Source organism: Adelges cooleyi, unplaced genomic scaffold (assembly GCF_023614345.1).
Source record: "Adelges cooleyi isolate 19-005CV unplaced genomic scaffold, UGA_ACOO_1.1 ACOO_flye_CR_arks_rails_tigmint_CR_PRNA_519, whole genome shotgun sequence".
Taxonomy (NCBI): Eukaryota; Metazoa; Arthropoda; class Insecta; order Hemiptera; family Adelgidae; genus Adelges; species Adelges cooleyi.
In genome coordinates this window covers 606,016-623,732 of record NW_026096208.1, presented here as the reverse complement: position 1 = coordinate 623,732, position 17,717 = coordinate 606,016, and the positions used below count along the sequence as shown (strand labels likewise).

At 30.3% G+C, this 17,717-nt stretch overlaps 2 protein-coding genes across 3 annotated transcripts; both read right to left on the bottom strand.

Annotated features, from left to right (window-relative positions):
- Nucleotides 1-3,043: 3,043 nt before the first annotated feature.
- LOC126842374 (BTB/POZ domain-containing protein 9-like) lies at nucleotides 3,044-8,745 on the bottom strand. 2 transcript variants are annotated; one of them, XR_007686324.1, is made up of 6 exons: nucleotides 8,647-8,745; nucleotides 8,459-8,567; nucleotides 8,117-8,306; nucleotides 7,880-8,060; nucleotides 4,280-4,394; nucleotides 3,060-3,143 (listed from the first exon to the last, which is right to left on the bottom strand). XR_007686324.1 is itself a non-coding variant. In XM_050579324.1 (5 exons), exons 1-4 carry the CDS (start codon nucleotides 8,696-8,698, stop codon nucleotides 7,947-7,949), a joined length of 465 nt encoding a protein of 154 aa, XP_050435281.1. In that variant the 5' UTR covers nucleotides 8,699-8,745; the 3' UTR covers nucleotides 3,044-3,143; nucleotides 7,907-7,946. The 2 variants fall into 2 exon arrangements, 1 of the variants encoding a protein (XP_050435281.1); XM_050579324.1 differs by lacking the exon at nucleotides 4,280-4,394 and having other exon boundaries at nucleotides 3,044-3,143; nucleotides 7,907-8,060.
- On the bottom strand, nucleotides 8,721-13,171 carry LOC126842416 (BTB/POZ domain-containing protein 9-like). Its single transcript, XM_050579427.1, has 8 exons — nucleotides 13,138-13,171; nucleotides 12,357-12,471; nucleotides 10,795-10,816; nucleotides 9,670-9,900; nucleotides 9,314-9,590; nucleotides 9,122-9,251; nucleotides 8,765-8,879; nucleotides 8,721-8,726 (listed from the first exon to the last, which is right to left on the bottom strand). The coding sequence occupies exons 1-8, from the start codon at nucleotides 13,169-13,171 to the stop codon at nucleotides 8,721-8,723; spliced, it is 930 nt and encodes a 309-aa protein (XP_050435384.1).
- Between the last annotated feature and the right edge of the window lie 4,546 nt (nucleotides 13,172-17,717).

The window sequence follows — 17,717 nt, the reverse complement described above, 5'->3', positions numbered from 1 at the left end:
CTCAGGGTGATATACCAACATACTTGTCAAAAATGTTCACTACTAGAAAAAGGTAATAATTACGATCCAACATATTATATTGGTTGGGAAAAATAATATGTTTAGTAACAGACATTCGTGAGCCAATATTGTTATGTTTATAAAATAATATAGAGCCATTAGTCATACTTGAACATTCATTTGAATGTTTTATATATTAATTAGGCAAAAAAAAAATTAAAGTTACATATAATATGATTTAAATAAAACACATTGGATCCATATTGAAGTAGGCCTTAGGGCTAATGATGGCGCTAATTACGACCCATAAGTCGTAACATCGACCGCTACTTTTTTGGTTAGAGCAGCCCGACGTTAGAATCTAGAGATTCTTGTGAGGGTGCCTCCAAAACTAATCGTCTAAATAGCTACAAAAAAATGTTTAAAACAGTTTTAAAATACAATCTTAGAATTATCATATTACTTTATCATTTTCTGAAGTGCGAACGGCCGTAACACGTATATACACAATTGGCCTGGCATCAAATTTTAACACCTGCATCGATCGTGTTGACTTATTAGATTTATCTACAATAATTTCCCAATATTCACCGTTGACCGAAACATGAATAGTGTAACCACAGGTTTCGCTTTCACCGTCATTAATTAGCATCCTATAAATAATTGTATTATAAATATAATCCTGATCTTATTGCCAGAGTCAACGATGAATGATTTTTTTAAACAATAAAAATTTGTATTTTACGCACAAATAATATAAACCAAGTAAATGTTAAATGTTTTGTTAACAATTACCTCAATGAACTAAGCACATACGGTTGGGCGAGTTGAATCTGTAAGCAATCTGGTTGACTTTTAACTATAGCATAGTCCATAGATGATAAAGCAACATTGTACTTTGGAGCTAATAGAATTAAAATCAGCACATTAGACAAATATGATTTTTTCATATAATTCAAGGTGTAAGTGCGTATTGTCCGTACCCACTAATCCGTTTTTGATTTCCACCAAGTGCAATTGGTCCGTATTGTACATGACTTTCAAAAAGTTAAAAGTTTTAGTACTAGAATTGTTAGTGCCAACAATTCGAATATATCGAATAAATATTCGGTTAATCCACAAACGTTGAATTGATCGACAATGATAATTCGAATGATCTATTACACGCAACCATTGATGCTCATCCGTTAATACTTCAATGTAATAAGTATAATGCCTAAAGTATCAAAAAAATTAAACAATTTTAAAACTGTTCGGTGAAAAAAAAAACAAGTTATCAAATAAGGATAAAAAATTGATATTTAATTGGTGAATTATTTATTATTTTGAAAATTATTATTATGGTATGATAATAATTTAGACAAAAATACATAATAATTCAAATTGAATTAAATTATTATTATTAAATTAATATAATATCAAATTTTTTTATTAGAAATATTGACAAGTAAAACTATACTTTGCTTGTTCGTCGCTTAACTCCATTTCAATATAGTTTATATTTGATGGATGTTTCAACATTAGCATGGTACCACGACCAACTTGATGAAGCTTATTGCGATTATCTTTAGCGAAATTCACATTGGGTTCTAAAGAACAAAAGTAGTTGATACTAACATAATTTGCTAAATAAATAACTGTATTAGGCATACCTAATCGTCCTCGATCTTCAAATTCCAGCGGGAGGGACTCTATTCTCAAATGTATGACATCCAAAATATTTCTATCCGAACTAACTAGCTCGGAACGCTTAACTTCATTCAGTTCTTCATCGTCCATAAGCTGATATCTGACAGCAGATAAAATTTTGGTTTTAGCATCAGTAACTAGTTTGTTTTGGTTCTTTTTGATCCAGCGACAAACCGCACGGAATTTATCCAATTCGTTAGCATAAGCCGTGTCACAATTAAGAATTAGTTGAAATGCTTCCTAAAAAAAAAAAAAATTCTGTCAAAACTGGGTACCTAACACGAGATATATTGAATTTTTTCTATAAAATAACATTACGGGAGTCAAAAAGCGAGAATCGTCTGATTGCAATACGTCCAAAGCGTGGATGTCGATAAAATTCAGTGAATCGACTTTGAGATCTTTGATTTGATTGTGAAGTGCTACAGCAAACAGTGAACTTGCGTTGTCCACATTGATGTTCCTCAGTAAATACTCGGACAGTGAAAATTGTAAGTTTGTAAAACGATATACATTTGAGAGAATTAATAATTCCAAAATAACTTTACGCTAAAAAGTGAAAAATTACATCCTAAGTGTATTTAATTAAACTTTTTCTGAATAATATATATTTTTCATAGTTAAATACATAAAACACAACCAATCCACTTAACGATCCTTAAAAAACGCATAACCTAGAAAAAAGTACTTTTTTTGGCCTTTCAATACCGGTCATCTAAGTCGACTATAACTTACCTCTAGTTTCCTTAAATTTATTCGACCAGAATAAATATACTGGAGTAGTACTTTAACTGAGGCTGCTGATCCTTCGTTTATTGTCACCGCCTTTGGTCCTTTTTTATGATCTCCGTTCAGTAACGAGCTAAAAAATATCCACAATATTAGTACAAAAATGCAATTTGTTCACTACAGCTAGTCAGAGACAGTGTATGGGATACAACAAGCGTGTTTTCATTCTAAAAGTCATTAAAAATTTACCCTCGTTTTATTTGAGTTTTTTAAATCATACTGATCAGCATAAAAAAAGTAAATCGATCAGTTTAAACACTTAGTTTTATCAATAGATGGTCAATATAAACAATTTATATAAAGCAAGTAAACTAACTTTTATAACTTTTTTTTAATAACATTTACAAAACATTAACAATCTTAAGGCACCTAACGCCGCTGTAATTTTTTTCGAACACATTTAGGCTAGTTGATTAGAAAATTGATGATACCGTATAAAAAAGCAAAACTACCTATTTAAAAAAATTATAAAAAAAAATAAAGTTGACAAAAGTGTAGATGCCTTATACTTATTAAGGTACTATTATGACTTAGCCTGTAAGTCTTGGAGAATGATATGCATAATGTTAATAATTCATTGCCTGAACTGATCACTGCGTGAGGCTAATACAATGCGATGGGCGTGGATTCGTTCATTATCTACAACTAAATCAACATCTGAATACCTAAAATAAAATTGAAATTTATTATTAATAAACTTATAAATGCTAAAAATGAATATGTTTTTTAAAATTATATCTTTAAAAACAATACAGAGCTATTGAAAATATGAGTTTATTTAAAAACTGCTTTTGCATATTTATATAATATAAATTTCATATAATTAATATTACATTCAATAATTTGTACCTAGCAAGTGAATACAGAAAAGTATCTATCTTTTTTAATTTCTTTGGTAAACCATCAATAAATATATTCAATTCATTTGACTGGTCAAGTGTTAAGCAGCCAGTTTCTGAATTAAGCATGAAACATCATTATCAAATGTACTCACCCAGGAGTTATGTGTGTGATGGGAAGAAGAGAACTCAGAAAAAAAGAAAAAGGTTCAGATCCCCTCTCGAAAAAGCCAACTAATCAAAGTAGTGGTATCTACATTGCGGACTAGTCTGTTTTATGCCTCATTCAGAAAGGTCATGTTTCATTCACAAACTGGCCAAGTGTCAAGCAATACAAATAAAAGAGCAGTGTTGCTCATGAAAGTAGGAGTTAAGTGTGGTTATCAACTAAAGAAATAGCAAATTTGGCCACAATGTAGATATCACTACTTTTATATGCTGACATTTTTGGGAGGGGGTCTGGAACTTGTCCTTTTTTCAGTGTTAGGTTTTTGTTGGGGATTCGTTTCAAAATTTCAAAGACTCTTACATTGAGTACCTGAATTGTAAATATTAAATACATTTTCATAATTAAAAACCGCCAGTCCATTACATCCAATTGAATCTTATATGTATATATTTATATACAGGGTGTAATGTAAAGTTCTGCCGAGCTTCAAATGAGATATTTAAGATGCTCTATGAGTACAACAAATGATAAAAATATTTTTAAATTCTATTTAACAAAAAATCATCTTACATATTATTATCAATTCAAGAAGACTTTTTTTCCTGTATTTAAATATAAAAATAATTTTTTCGTACGGCCGTTTTTAATGAGATACGAGTTCTATTTTAAGATTAAAATAAAATAATTATAATTTATTGTACCCATAGAGCATACTTAATGTCTCATTTGAATCTCGGTAGAACTTTACACTACACCCTGTATTTCTTATTAAAAAACGTAATAAAACACATACTTTTTGTTTAGACACAGATCGCTAATATCGTTGACTAAGATGTGAGAGTGGTCGATTTGGTCGTAACCAGCCGGATTGGACGAAGACGATGCATATCCAGTTGGAACAGAAAATGCTAAAAAATATAATTAATTTTGCCTACGCATTTGTATAGTTTATTTACGATATAAAACAGTGGCCAGCCATCTGATTTTTCATTTTTTTTTTAAATACTGAACTCTGTTGAGCTTATCTTGGACATTATAACTAGTCAACAAGGAGGTCTGCGAAAGAAAATTAAAAACTTATTCGGCCATCTCTTAGTGAGCAAATGGCAACGTAGATTGTTGTTTCTTATCGGTTAATATTTATGAAATCAATAATATATTAAGTAGACCAGAATGAGATATACAGGGTATCCCATTTTTAAATACTAATTGATTTATCTAAAAAAAAAATACTAATCCATTCAAAAAGTTGTTTATTAGAGACTTTTAGAGTACAAAGTGGGTACAAAAATATACGGTCCAAAATTCAAAATGGCCGACTTACGGTCGAAAACATGTTTTTCATAAATGAAAACAATGTACTTTTTGTTAACCAAACAAATGTTCTTATCAAAACTAATAACTTTTGTAGTAATTATAATTTCGGTAAAACCCATAATTTCTTTAATTAGGCCTCTTTAGCCATTTTTAGTTTTGTCACTTTACTTTGATGCATATGGTTACCGTGTCATTTGTGGTAACTATGGTATTTTTAGTAACCTTGGTATAAAAATCTCGTCTTAAGGTATCGAAGCCCAATTAAAATATTAAATTCCATTTAAATGGCGCACGGTCTTTTTCGATACCCGATAGAGTTTATAAACGAATAATTGTGTTCAAAATTCGTGTACATATTTTTCCCATAGGTACAAAAACATATTGTTGTTGTAAGTATTATTTAAGTATTACACACATACTTGGATATGCCGTCAGTCTTATACACTGCGGTCGTGACCCACTTTTGACACTGCAGTAAGACATACCTTGGCAATACATTTAAGACAACGCGATTGACCTAAAATACTTTGTGCATTTATTATACGATTTTCATTGTTGTATTCGGTCCCTAATTTATTTAGCGTCGCCACCAGATATAGTTTGCCAGTCTAACTCTGATTGTTGTAAAATCGTTTAACCGTTTTATCGTTTAACATAAAATTAAGGACTCGAGTCTATACTTGCCTCCACTAAGGCTTTCTAGAGCAAGCTTAGACATTATAACTGGTCACTAAGGAGGTTTGCAAAAGAAAAAGGGAAAACTTATTGAGCCATCTTTTAACGAGCAAATAGCAATTACCGGCGATTACTATAGTTTCCATAATTTTGGTCAGAACTTACAGCTTAAGACTAATTGCTTAGATTATAAGTAGATAATTATTTATGTAGACGTGTATAAAATATATTACATACCTGGACTTGACCATAAAACGATGAGCACAATACAATAAATAAACACCATCGTGTTATACTTGTTAATATGATTTAGGAATAGTATACACTTAGAAAAACAATTCACCGCCCATAGGTATAGTAAGCTGACTGAAATATATTGTTTTATTGAAAATAGCGCACAATTTTTTTTGCATACTTGAAAATGTTTTTAAAAGAAAGAAATGTGTACACAATAGGTATTCGTTTTTTGTGCGATGTGTATAATAAAATTCATATACATATTGTGCAGTAGCAAATTTATAGCGAATATACCTATTACATCAATAACATTTTTCCATACTCTTTTTATATGCAATTCTGGTTTACAGAAAGTCATCGATACAGGGGCCAAAAAAGGTGATCAGTGTTTTTTTTCTTTAATAGAAATTTATCAAGAAAAAAAAAGTTTCCAAAAAACGTGTTCGTTGGGTGAAAAAATGAAATTTAGTTGCTATACATTTATTATAAACATAATAGAATACTTTATCTAATAGTTTAATTAATTTTTTTTTTTGACATTTCGTCAAAAGAAGTTTTCTATTTAACATTTAACAGATTATTAGGTATATATTTATATAAAAATATAGGACTCTGGGGGGTGATATATCACCCCTGTAAATATGCCACTGAATTAAATTATAAATTATTATCTATATTTGTGTATTTTCTTCTACTTAGTCGGTCTGTCTTTGCAGCACCATTAAAACAATTTCAATTTACTACTTGCTCTTCAACAAAAAGGTTAGATTTTCCCTCAAAGGCAAAATTAATTGGATCGTGAATATGTTTTCTAGTACTTGGAGCTACATCAAAAGCCTATGAACCTACTAATTCAATTAAAAAATTTTATTTCGTATCGCTACAAGCGTTTTTAGAGGGATGCAAAGCAGAGATGCTATTGGATTTATCATGATGAGGGCTTTTTTTGTGTCTGTTTATAATGTAAATTTTTAAATACTGGACCAATTCCTATGAGCAGACACTCTATAAATCACAAAGTTGGTACTTTGAGGGGGGGGGGGGTAAAAATTGAAAAAACACAAAAAAAGCCATACGAGTTTTTAAGTTAGAAATTTAACTGGCTATAATTTCGAGAAAAAGAGTCGGATCGTGTGGAAATTTTTAAAGAAATATTTATTTTTTATGCCCACAAACGTCAATTGTATCAAATTTAAATTTTACCTATTTCCCTCAAGGGGGTACAGGTTTTTTTTAAGGAGGGTTTTTAGCCGTAGTTTTTAGACCTTCAAGTTGAACATTTGTCACTAGTAAGAACACTATAAGAACTTATAGGTTTCCATGACGAAAAAAAAAATCGGGACAACAGATTTTCATTTAGTGCCGGAAAACTGTGTTTTTCGCGGATTTCTTATATTTTAACATATACACCTGAAATCTTTAAAAAAATGTATCAAATAATTTCGAAATTTTTATGTACGTCTATTAGAATGATACTTTTATGTTTCGATACTCAAGTACTATTTTTAGGATTTAAATTTTGTTAAAATTTGTTTGTTTACTTAAGTTATTTTTGGTTGAGTTAAATTGAAAACTGATATTAGATTCGCAACCAACGACCCTAAAAACATATAATTTGATCACTTTTGAAGTTTGTTACACAAAAATCAAGAAAAATATTTTATTGACTTGCGCCATGGGAATGGTTTATTGTGCAATTGCTCAGTCAATTTTCTCCAATGGAATAACTGCTTGGGGAGGAGCACATGATACGAATTTGAAAACATTTTATCAACGATAAACTCCATACTGAGGAGAGCTTTCAAAAAACCGTATCGTACCAATATGGATATATGCAATACCTATAATTTCCTTAATCGTAAACAACATAATTTGTAATTTATCTAAGAAAATTGTTAACATAAAAATGTATGGTATTCGTTCGAAACACGATTTAAAAGACTACTAACACAACTTGTAACCAACATTCTTGTTAAATATGTTCACTACTAGAAAAATGTAATAACTACGATCAACCATACTATATGGGTTGGGAAAAATAATTTGTTTAATTACTGACATTCGTGAACCAATATTGTTATGTTTATAACATAATATAGAGTCATATTTGAACATTAATTTTAATGTTTTATATATTTATTAAGCGAAAAAAAATTATAGTTACATATAATATGATTTAAATAAAACACACTGGATCCATATTGAAGTAGACCATAGAACCAAGGATGACGCTAATTATGACCCATAAGACGTGATATCGACCGCTGCTTTTTTGGTTGGAGCGGCGTGACGTCAGAATCTAGAGATTCTTGTGCGGGTGCCTCCAACAATACACGACTGAATAGCTACAAAAAAATGTTCAAAACAGTTTTAAAATACAATCTTCGAATTATCATATTACTTTATCATTTTCTGAAGTGCGAACGGCCGTAACACGTATGTACACAATTGGCGTGGCATCAAATTTTAACAACTGCATGGATCGTGTCGACTTATTAGATTTATCTACAATAATTTTCCAATCTTCATCATTGGCCGAAACATGTATAATGTAACCACAGGTTTCGCTTTCACCGTCATTAATTAGCATCCTATAAATAATTATAATTATAAATATAATCCTGATCTTATTGCCAGAGTCAACTGGCATTAACATAAATCATTTTTTTAAACAATAAAAATTTGTATTTTACGCACAAACAATATAAACCAAGTAAAAGTTAAATGTTTTGTAAACGATTACCTCAATGAACTAAGCATATACGGTTGAGCGAGTTGAACCTGTAAGCAATCTGGTTTTTTTTTGTTTACAGCAAAGTTCATATTTTGTGTAGTAACATTGTACTTTGGAGCTAATAGAATTAAAATCAGCACATTAGACAACTTTGATTTTTTTATACAATTCAAGGAATAAGTAAGTGTTGTCCTTACCCACTAATCCGTTTTTTATTTCGAACTGGTCCAATTTTTCCGTATTGTACATCACTTTCAAAAAGTTAAAAGTTTTAGCACTAGTATTATTAGTGCCAACAATTCGAATGTATTGAACAAATATTCGGTTAATCCACAAACGTTGAGTATACTGACAATGATAATTCGAATGATCTATTACACGCAACCATTGACGTTTATCCGTTGATACTTCAATGTAATAAGTGTAATGCCTAAATCAAAAAAAATTGAAGCTATCATTTTAAAACTGTTCGGTGAATAAATAACATGTTATTAAAAAAGGATCAAAAATTTAATTGGTAAATTATTTATTATTTTGGAAACTATTATTTTTTTTTTTTTTATATTAATTGAGACAAAAATATATAATAATCCAATTTTAATTAAATTGTTATTATTAAATTTAAATAATATCAAATCTTTTGATTAGAAATAATGATAATTGAAACCATACATTGCTTGTTCGTCGTTTAATTCCATTTCAATATAGTTTATGTTGGATGGAAGATCCAACATGATCATGGTACCGCCATCAATTTGAGAAATCTCATTGGGTGTATCTTCAGCGAAATTTACATTGGGTTCTAAAGAATAAAGTAGATGATACTAACATAATTTGCTAAGCAAATTATTGCATTTGGCATACCTAATCGTCCTCGATCGTCAAATTCTTGTGGGAGGGACTCTATTCTCAAATTTATGACGTCCAAAATATTTCTATTCGAACGAACCATATCTGATTGCCTAACTTCAGCCAGTTCTTCATCGTTCATAAGCTGATATCTGACAGCAGATAAAATTTTGGTTTTAGCATCAGGAACTAGTTTGTTTCGGTTCTTTTTGATCCAGCGACAAACTGCACGGAATTTATCCAATTCGTTAGCATAAGCCGTGTCACAATTAAGAATTAGTTGAAATGCTTCCTAAAAAAAAAAAAAATACCTGTCAAAACTGGGTACCTAACACGAGATATATTGAATTTTTTCTATAAAATATCATTACGGGAGTCAAAGAGCGAGAATCGTCTGATTGCAATACGTCCAAAACGTGGATGTCGATAAAATTAAGTGATTCGTTTTCGAGGTCTTTGATTTGGTAGGAATGTGCTACAACAAACAACGAACTTGCGTTGTCTACATTGATGTTCCTCCGCAAATACTCGGTCAGTGAATATTGTAAGTTTGTAAAAAAAAATTCACACGAGAGAATTAATAATTCCACAATAACTTTAATCTAAAAAATAAAAAATGTCTTCTTATGTATATAATTAATTGTTTTCTGAATAATATATATTATTTATAGTTAAATACATAAAACACAACCAATCGACTGAACGATACTTAAAAAACGCACAACCTTGAAAAATGTACATTTTTGGCCTTTTAATACCGGTCATCTAAGTCGATTATAAGTTACCTCTAGTTTACTTAAATTCAGTCGACCAGAGTAAATATACCGAAGAAGTGCTTCAACCGAGGCTACTGATCCTTTTTTTATTGGCACCTTTTTTAGACTGGAATCTGTATGATCTCTATACAGTAATGCGCTATAAAATATCATAATATTAGTACAAAAATGCATATGTATACATCAAGTGGGTTTTCACTCTAAAAGTCTATTAAAATTTACTATCGTTTAATTTAAGTTGGCAAGTCATATTGATCAACATAAAATAAGTAATAATATCAGTTTAACTATCACTATACCTATTGGTTAACAACCTGTTATTTTACTTGTTAATTGTACCAAAAGGGCTCGGCTCGTTTATTCATAATAAATAAATAATAATAATAAATAGGTGGTCCATATAATCAATTTACATAAAGCAAGTACAATTAGTACATTTAGAATTTTATTGTGTACAACATTTACAAAATATTTAAAATCTTACTGCACTCGATGTCGCTGAATTTTTTTTTGAAAACATTTAGGCTAGTTCATTAGAAAATTGGTGATACCGTAAAAAAAAATTAAAACTACCTACGTGTTATACTTATTAAGGTATTATTATTACTTAGTCTCTAAGTCTTAGAGAATAATATACTTAATGGTACTAATTAATTGCCTGAAATAATCACTGCGTGAGGCTAATACAACGCGATGGGCGTGTATTTGTTGATTATTTACAACTAAGTCAACATCCGAAAACCTAAAATAAAAATAAAAATAATTTATTGTATAATTATAAATATTAAAGATGAATAATAATTTATGTACAATGTTATATCGTTAAAAACAATACTGAGCAATAAAACAAATAAGTTTTTAGCTTCGATGCAGACCGGCAAAGGTATTGGTTTTACTTTGATGTGTGTTATTATTTTTTTATCTGTATACACTGTAACTTTTTCAATACTGGACCAATTCCTTCGAATAGCAAGTCTATAAATCACAAATTTCAACTAGTTGGTACTTTGGGGGGAGGGGGGGGGGTAAAACTTAAAAAAGTTTACTTTTTTACAGTCGAAATTTGATTAAAAAAAACGTACGAGTTTTTAAGTTTTTGGGTTATATTTTAAATAGCGGAGGTGATAAACCTGATCCTGACAGGACAATAACTGATATTCCATGCTTTATGGGAATTAGCCATAAAGCCTGCATATATACTAGCCATCAGCTAGTATATATATATATATATACTAGCTACCCGTGTACCCTGCTTCGCACGTGTTAAGAAATTGAAACATTTTTTTTGTTATGATATTTTATTATCAAACTTCCACTTCATCACCATCTTCATCTTAATCCCCAACTTCATCCCCATCCCCATCCCTATGGAAAAAAGGTTTTCAGCCGAGTCTGCAACCACGAAAGAGCATTTTCATGTCTCGTTGAAGTACCAAATAAATTTAGAGTAGTGGTGGAATTATAAATAATGATATAGTTAATTAACAAGCAGTAACAAGCTAGTACCTAAGGTGGCTAGTATATTAAAACATCAAGTTTCTGGCTAATATTGTAGCTTTCAACATCTGGCTCAAAACCATTCATAGAGAATTTGGGCCCTTAAACTGTTTTGAATTTATCATTTAGCTCTAATTTCAACGTTGAACGTAAAACATATCTCTTATCAGATTACAGCTTAACGCTTTTTTGGTAACACTTTTTTCGGTTATGTGCCAGAGCTAATTCCCACCCGCGACCCCATTCACACCTACATCCCCAACCCCCCTATCTCTCACCCTCTATCTCCTACTCCTATCTTCCCCCTATCCCTACCCTATATCCACACACAGTGTAAAAAATGTCATCAAGATCAGTTAAGTAGTCTCGGAGTTCATCGCGAACAAACCGTGTGACTAGAGATTTTATATATATATATATATATATATATATATATTTATATACAGAGTGTAATGTTAAGTTCTACCGAGCTTCAAATGAGATATTTAGGATGCTCTATGAGTACAACAAATTACATTAATTTTCTTTAATTCTAATCACCAAAAAATCATGGTACATACTGTTATCAAATCAAGGAGTTTTTTTTTCCTGATTATAAATTTTAAATTATTTTTTAAGACCATTTTTTCTGAGATACGAGTTCTATTTTAAATTATTTTGAAGTTTAAATAAAATAAATATAATTTATTGTACCCATAGAGCATCCTGAATGTCTCATTTGAAGCTCGGTAGAACTTTACATTATACCCTGTATTTCTTATAAAAAGACGTAGGATAACACATACCTTTTGTTTAGACACAGATCGCTAAGGTCGTCGACCAACATATGAGAGTGGTCGATTTGGTCGTAACCAGCCGGATTGGACGAAGACGATGCATATCCTGTTGGAGCAGGAAATGCTAAAAAATAAAATTAATTTTGCAAACGCATTCGTATTGTTTATTTACGATATAAAACAGTGGCCAGCCATCTGATTTTTCTTCTTTTTTTTTTTTGAATAGTGAGCAATGTACAGCTTAACTTAGATTAACCAAACAAATTTTCTTATCAAAACTAATAACTTATGTAGGAATAATAATTTCGGTAAAACCCATAATTTAAATGGCAAAACCCATAATTTGTTTAATTAAGCCTCTTAAGCTATTTTTAGTTTTGTCATTTTATTTTGATGCATGTGGTAACCGTGTCAATTGTGGTAACCTTGATTTGTATGGTAACCATGGTTACAACCTTTGTATAAAAATCTTGGTACAAAAACATATTGTTGTTGTAAGTATTTTTAAATATTACACACATACTTGGATAAGCCGTCAGTCTAATACACTACGCTCATGATCAACTGTCGACACTGCAGTAAGACATGCCTTAGCAATACATTTAGGCCAACGCGATTGAACTAAAATACTTTATTAATTTATTATACGGTTTTCATTGTTGTATTCAGACCCTAATTTTTTTAGCGTCGCCACCAAGTATAGTTTGCTACAGTCCAACTCTGATTGTTGTAAAATCTTTTAACCGTATTAGCGTTGAATATAAAATTAAGGACCTGAATCTAAACTTGCCTCCACTAAGACTTTCTAGAGAAAGCTTAGACATTATAACTCGTCAGTAAGGAGGTTTGCAGAAGGATATTAAGTAAACATTTATGGGGCCATCTTTTATGAACAAATACCGTAGATTAGTATAATTTCCATAATTGTGTTACTATTTGCTTGGATTAGAAGAAGATAATTATTTATGTAAACTTGTATGAAATATATTACGTACCAGGACTTGACCTTAAAACGATGAAAGCAATAAAATAAACAAACATCATCGTGTTATACGTGCTAATATGATTAATTAATAATATAGAAAACCATTAGAAAAACCATAGGTATTGTAAACTGACTGAAAAATATTGCTTTATTGAAAATAGCGCACAATTTTTTTGCATACTTGAAAGTGTTTTTTAAAGAAAGAATTGTGTACACAACCGGTGTGCGTTTTTTGTGCGATGTGTATATGAATTTCTTCATTGTGCAATAGCAAATTTAAAGCGAAGATACTTATTCAATCAATAACTATTCTACATTTTTGTTATGAACATTTTTTGATACTCTTTTTTTACATTATATTTTGGTTTTCAGAAAGTTTTAGAATTTTTTTTTGTTTTTACCCCTCTCCCAACTTAGTTTTTTGATAGCAACTTTTAAAAATTAAACGGTAACGTATATATTTTATTAAATTTTCATATTGAGAATAATGTACTAAAAATGTTGACTGGTCAAAAACCAGTTTCGGATCATTTTTTTTTAATTTATAAGAATTAACTTGAAACTTCAAAAACTTTAAAAATAGTTATCCGAAACTGGTTATTGACCAGTCAAAATGTTTAATACATTTTTCTAAATTTAAAAAGTTAATAAAATATAAATGTTTCCATTTAAGTTTTAAAAATTGCTATCAAAAAAACTAAATTAAGAGGGGGTAAATACAAAAAAAAATTGTAAAATATTGAGATCCCATTGAATAAAAACAATATAAAAAAATATTTTAATTTCTTAATAAACCTGAGAGATATTGAGTGGATCACCCTGTATATATAAATTATACTTAAAATCTAACTGTATATAAATCAATCATTCAGTCAGTAAGGAGGCATGCAAAAGGATAAGTGAAAACTTATTGGGCCATCTTTTAATGAGCAAATAGCTAATACCGTAGATTACTATAATTTCCATAATTGTGTCCAGAACTCACAGCTGAAGACAATATGCTTAGATTTTAAGAAGATAATTATTTATGCAGACGTGTATGAAATAAAATTACCTACCTGGACTTGACCATAAAACGATGAAAGCAATAAAATAAACAAACATGTTACACGCGATAATATGAATAATGAATACTATAGAAAACACTTAGAAGAACAATGCACCGTCCATAGGTGTTGTAAACTGACAAAAATATACTGTTGTATTTTAATGGAGCGCAATTTTTTAGCATACGCGGTAGAATTTTAAAAGAACAGGTCCCTCACAGGTAAGCGATCACTTGATTAAAAAATAAAAAAAAATGGGAATTTTAAAAGAAAAAGAAATGTGTACACAACTGGTGTGCGTTTTTTTGTGCGACACAGCGTTGAATTTGATCGTGCACTGCAAATTCAATGCGAAGATACCTATTAAATATTCTAACTTTTTGTTATAAGCTTTTTCGTGTAATCCTATTGTTCGATATTAAATGGAAATTTCGGTTTTCAAAAGTCAACGACATGGAGGCCAAAAAAGGTGAACTACACAATATTGATATGATATTTATTTAAATCATGCTATAATAACCTCGAAAATCTTTTTTTTTAATGTTCCACTTTTAAAGCGGGGTGCGGTATAACACTATTCCTAATGTTTTAATGATTTTTTTTTGATATTTCGTCGAAAACTTATCGCGACCCACTCAACATCCGGAAAACCCTCCGATTAACATTTAGAAAAAAATCGAATTATCCTATCCTCCACAAGAATTTTTATGAGCCTTTCTGAAACATTATAACTGGTCAGTAAGGGTGTATGCAAAAGGATAAGTGAAAACTTATTGGCCCATATTTTGATGAGCAAACAGCAAATTCCGTAGATTATTATAATTTCCAAAATTATTTTCAGAACTTACTACTTAATACTAATTGCTTGGATTATAAAAAGATAATTATTTATGTAGACTTGTATGAAATATATTACGTACCTGGACTTGACCATAAAACGATGAAAGCAATAAAATAAACAAACATCATCGTGTTATACGCGTTAATATGATAAATTAATACTATAGAAAACTCTTAGAAGAACAATGCAACGTCCATAAGTATTGACTGAAATATATTGTTTTTTTTTAAATACCGTACTATTCTTTTGCAAACTCGACGTAGGTTTTGAACAAATACTTGAGTACACAACTTTTGGAAGGGTTTTCGGCAACGCGTCGAGGAATTTTACAGTGTAGTAGCAAATATATTTCATACTCTTTTTATATGGAATTTTGGTTTGCACAAAGTCAAAAAAACGGACGCCAAAAAAGGTGGACTGTGATTTTTTTCTTTAAGAGAAAATTATCGAGAACAAAAAAGTTTCCAAAAAACGTGTTCGTTAGGTGAAAAAGTGAAATTAAGTTGCTATACTTTTATTTTAAACATATAATACTTTATCTAGTACCATAAAATCATGTTTTGTTTTTGGAATTTTGTCCTATAAACTTCTATGATTACAGAAATTGTTTTCTATTTAACATACAGATTATTAGGTATATATTTATAAAAAAATAGACTCTGGGGGGGGGTAATATATCACCCTGATCACTCCTGTAAATACGCCACTGATTATTAAATGTAAAATAATCATCTTTATTTATATGTCTTTATGTATTTATTCTTCTTCTTCGTCGGTCTTTCATTAAAACAATTTCAATTTACCACTTGCTCTTCAACAAAAGAGTTAGATTTTCCCTTCAAATCTAATCCCTAAACGACTCTTACTAAAATCTCTTTTTTACTAAACTCAAATTCAAAATGGAAAAATAAATTTAAATGGTCCGTGTAGTTAAATTTAAAGGAACATTTCATCTCTATGATACCATGTTGTTGATAACTCGGTTGTAGTATTTGACTTGTGTACATTTGAAGGTACTTGCTCAATTAACCTGTAACGTTAGATACCAACGTCGATGAACTCTATCGGTCGCAGTAGAAAATTATAGGTAGGACAGGTGCATCACAATTTAGCCATACTAGAGTTGGTTTATTGTAATATATATTTTTTTTTATTACCATAATAGAATCAGAAAAAAAACAAGATTTATAGGTTTTCAGGAAGACATGGTAATTCATATTCTGGTAACCGTTTATATAGAATCCAAATTATAAATTAACAAGATTGGCAGAAGTATATCGAATTATATTTCACTGTTATATATTGCTTCCACTTACAATAAATACAATATTTAAGCTCGACGGGTAATTCTTATCAATATTAGACAATTGATATTTGAATTGTTTACTGTTAGCCGTTTGCAAAATTCCTACAACAAAACAATAACATCAAGAAATACGAGCACCGACACATAGACATGACTAGGTTTTTTAACTATTATTTACAAAAAAAAAAAAAATGGCTACAAAAGCTTTTTTGAACTCATAATATTATTATTTTTGACGTTTTCTTTTCCTCTTGCCCGGTTATATTATATCAAACGCATTGTACACCGTACGCAATAATATCCGTTTGTGCATTACCGTTAGTGTTGTTTTTTTTTTCAAATATCAAATGATAAATGGGCGGTCGTTTGTGAAACAGATGGTCGAAACTGACCGTCGTGACAGAATTGTATTTGCGGACCCCACGTTACACATATGAAAAACCGGTAGGCTCACTATATTGAATCTGTATCAACGAGGGAGACAGAAAGGAGCCACCCCAAATGTTGTCTACGTTTCTATTATTCATAACGAGTGAGATCTCAAAATTATAATAACGCATTTAAACACAACCGTGGCGTTTGTATTGTAAACGCAATCTCTGGTTAGGGCCGTTGTGGTCAGAAGAGATATAGGATTTACTTAACCAGCCGATAGTTAACAGATCCTATGGACATTGCAAGCTGAATGCTTACAGTGCAAAATTATAATTAAAAACACATGGTATAGAAAAAAAAATCTATTTTTTCAGAAATTGTATCCAAAAGGTAATTGATTAGGCCGAAAATTAAAAAAAAAACTCACCTATCAAATTTGAAAACAGCACTAAGAAAATCATTTTCTCCGAAACTTTTTCAATATTTCGCATTATTAGGTTCAGTTTTAGGTCCCGAGGTCTGAAAATTAGACTCGAGGTAGGTATTTGGAGTAGGGCTAAACTATAAAATTTACTAAAAACTCTGAGAAAAAGGAAAATTGTACACTTTGAATGTACTACAACGATTTCAAAGTACAACGGCATTGAATTATTAGACAGGCGATTAACCTCATCTCGGATGGCAATACAATATCCTGTAATAATATTGGGACTCGGACATCCAGGTAGTCCTGCACAGGGTCATAAGTGGGGGTCGTTTCACTAAATTTTCATGTTTTTTGTATTCAAATCTTTCAAAATAAATTTTAATAATTTAT

Excerpts from the sequence above, each read along its gene's own strand:
- LOC126842374 (XM_050579324.1), bottom strand. The coding sequence starts at position 8,698 with ATGTACAATACGGAAAAATTGGACCAGTTCGAAATAAAAAACGGATTA. Across the intron at positions 8,307-8,458 it reads TATATGCTTAGTTCATTGAG|GATGCTAATTAATGACGGTG; the intron begins GTAATCGTTTAC and ends AATTATTTATAG. Across the intron at positions 8,061-8,116 it reads GCACTTCAGAAAATGATAAA|CTATTCAGTCGTGTATTGTT; the intron begins GTAATATGATAA and ends ATTTTTTTGTAG.
- LOC126842416 (XM_050579427.1), bottom strand. The coding sequence starts at position 13,171 with ATGTCTAAGCTTTCTCTAGAAAGTCTTAGTGGAG. Across the intron at positions 9,252-9,313 it reads TGACGATCGAGGACGATTAG|AACCCAATGTAAATTTCGCT; the intron begins GTATGCCAAATG and ends TTTATTCTTTAG. Across the intron at positions 8,880-9,121 it reads TTAAACGACGAACAAGCAAT|GCATTACACTTATTACATTG; the intron begins GTATGGTTTCAA and ends TTTTTGATTTAG.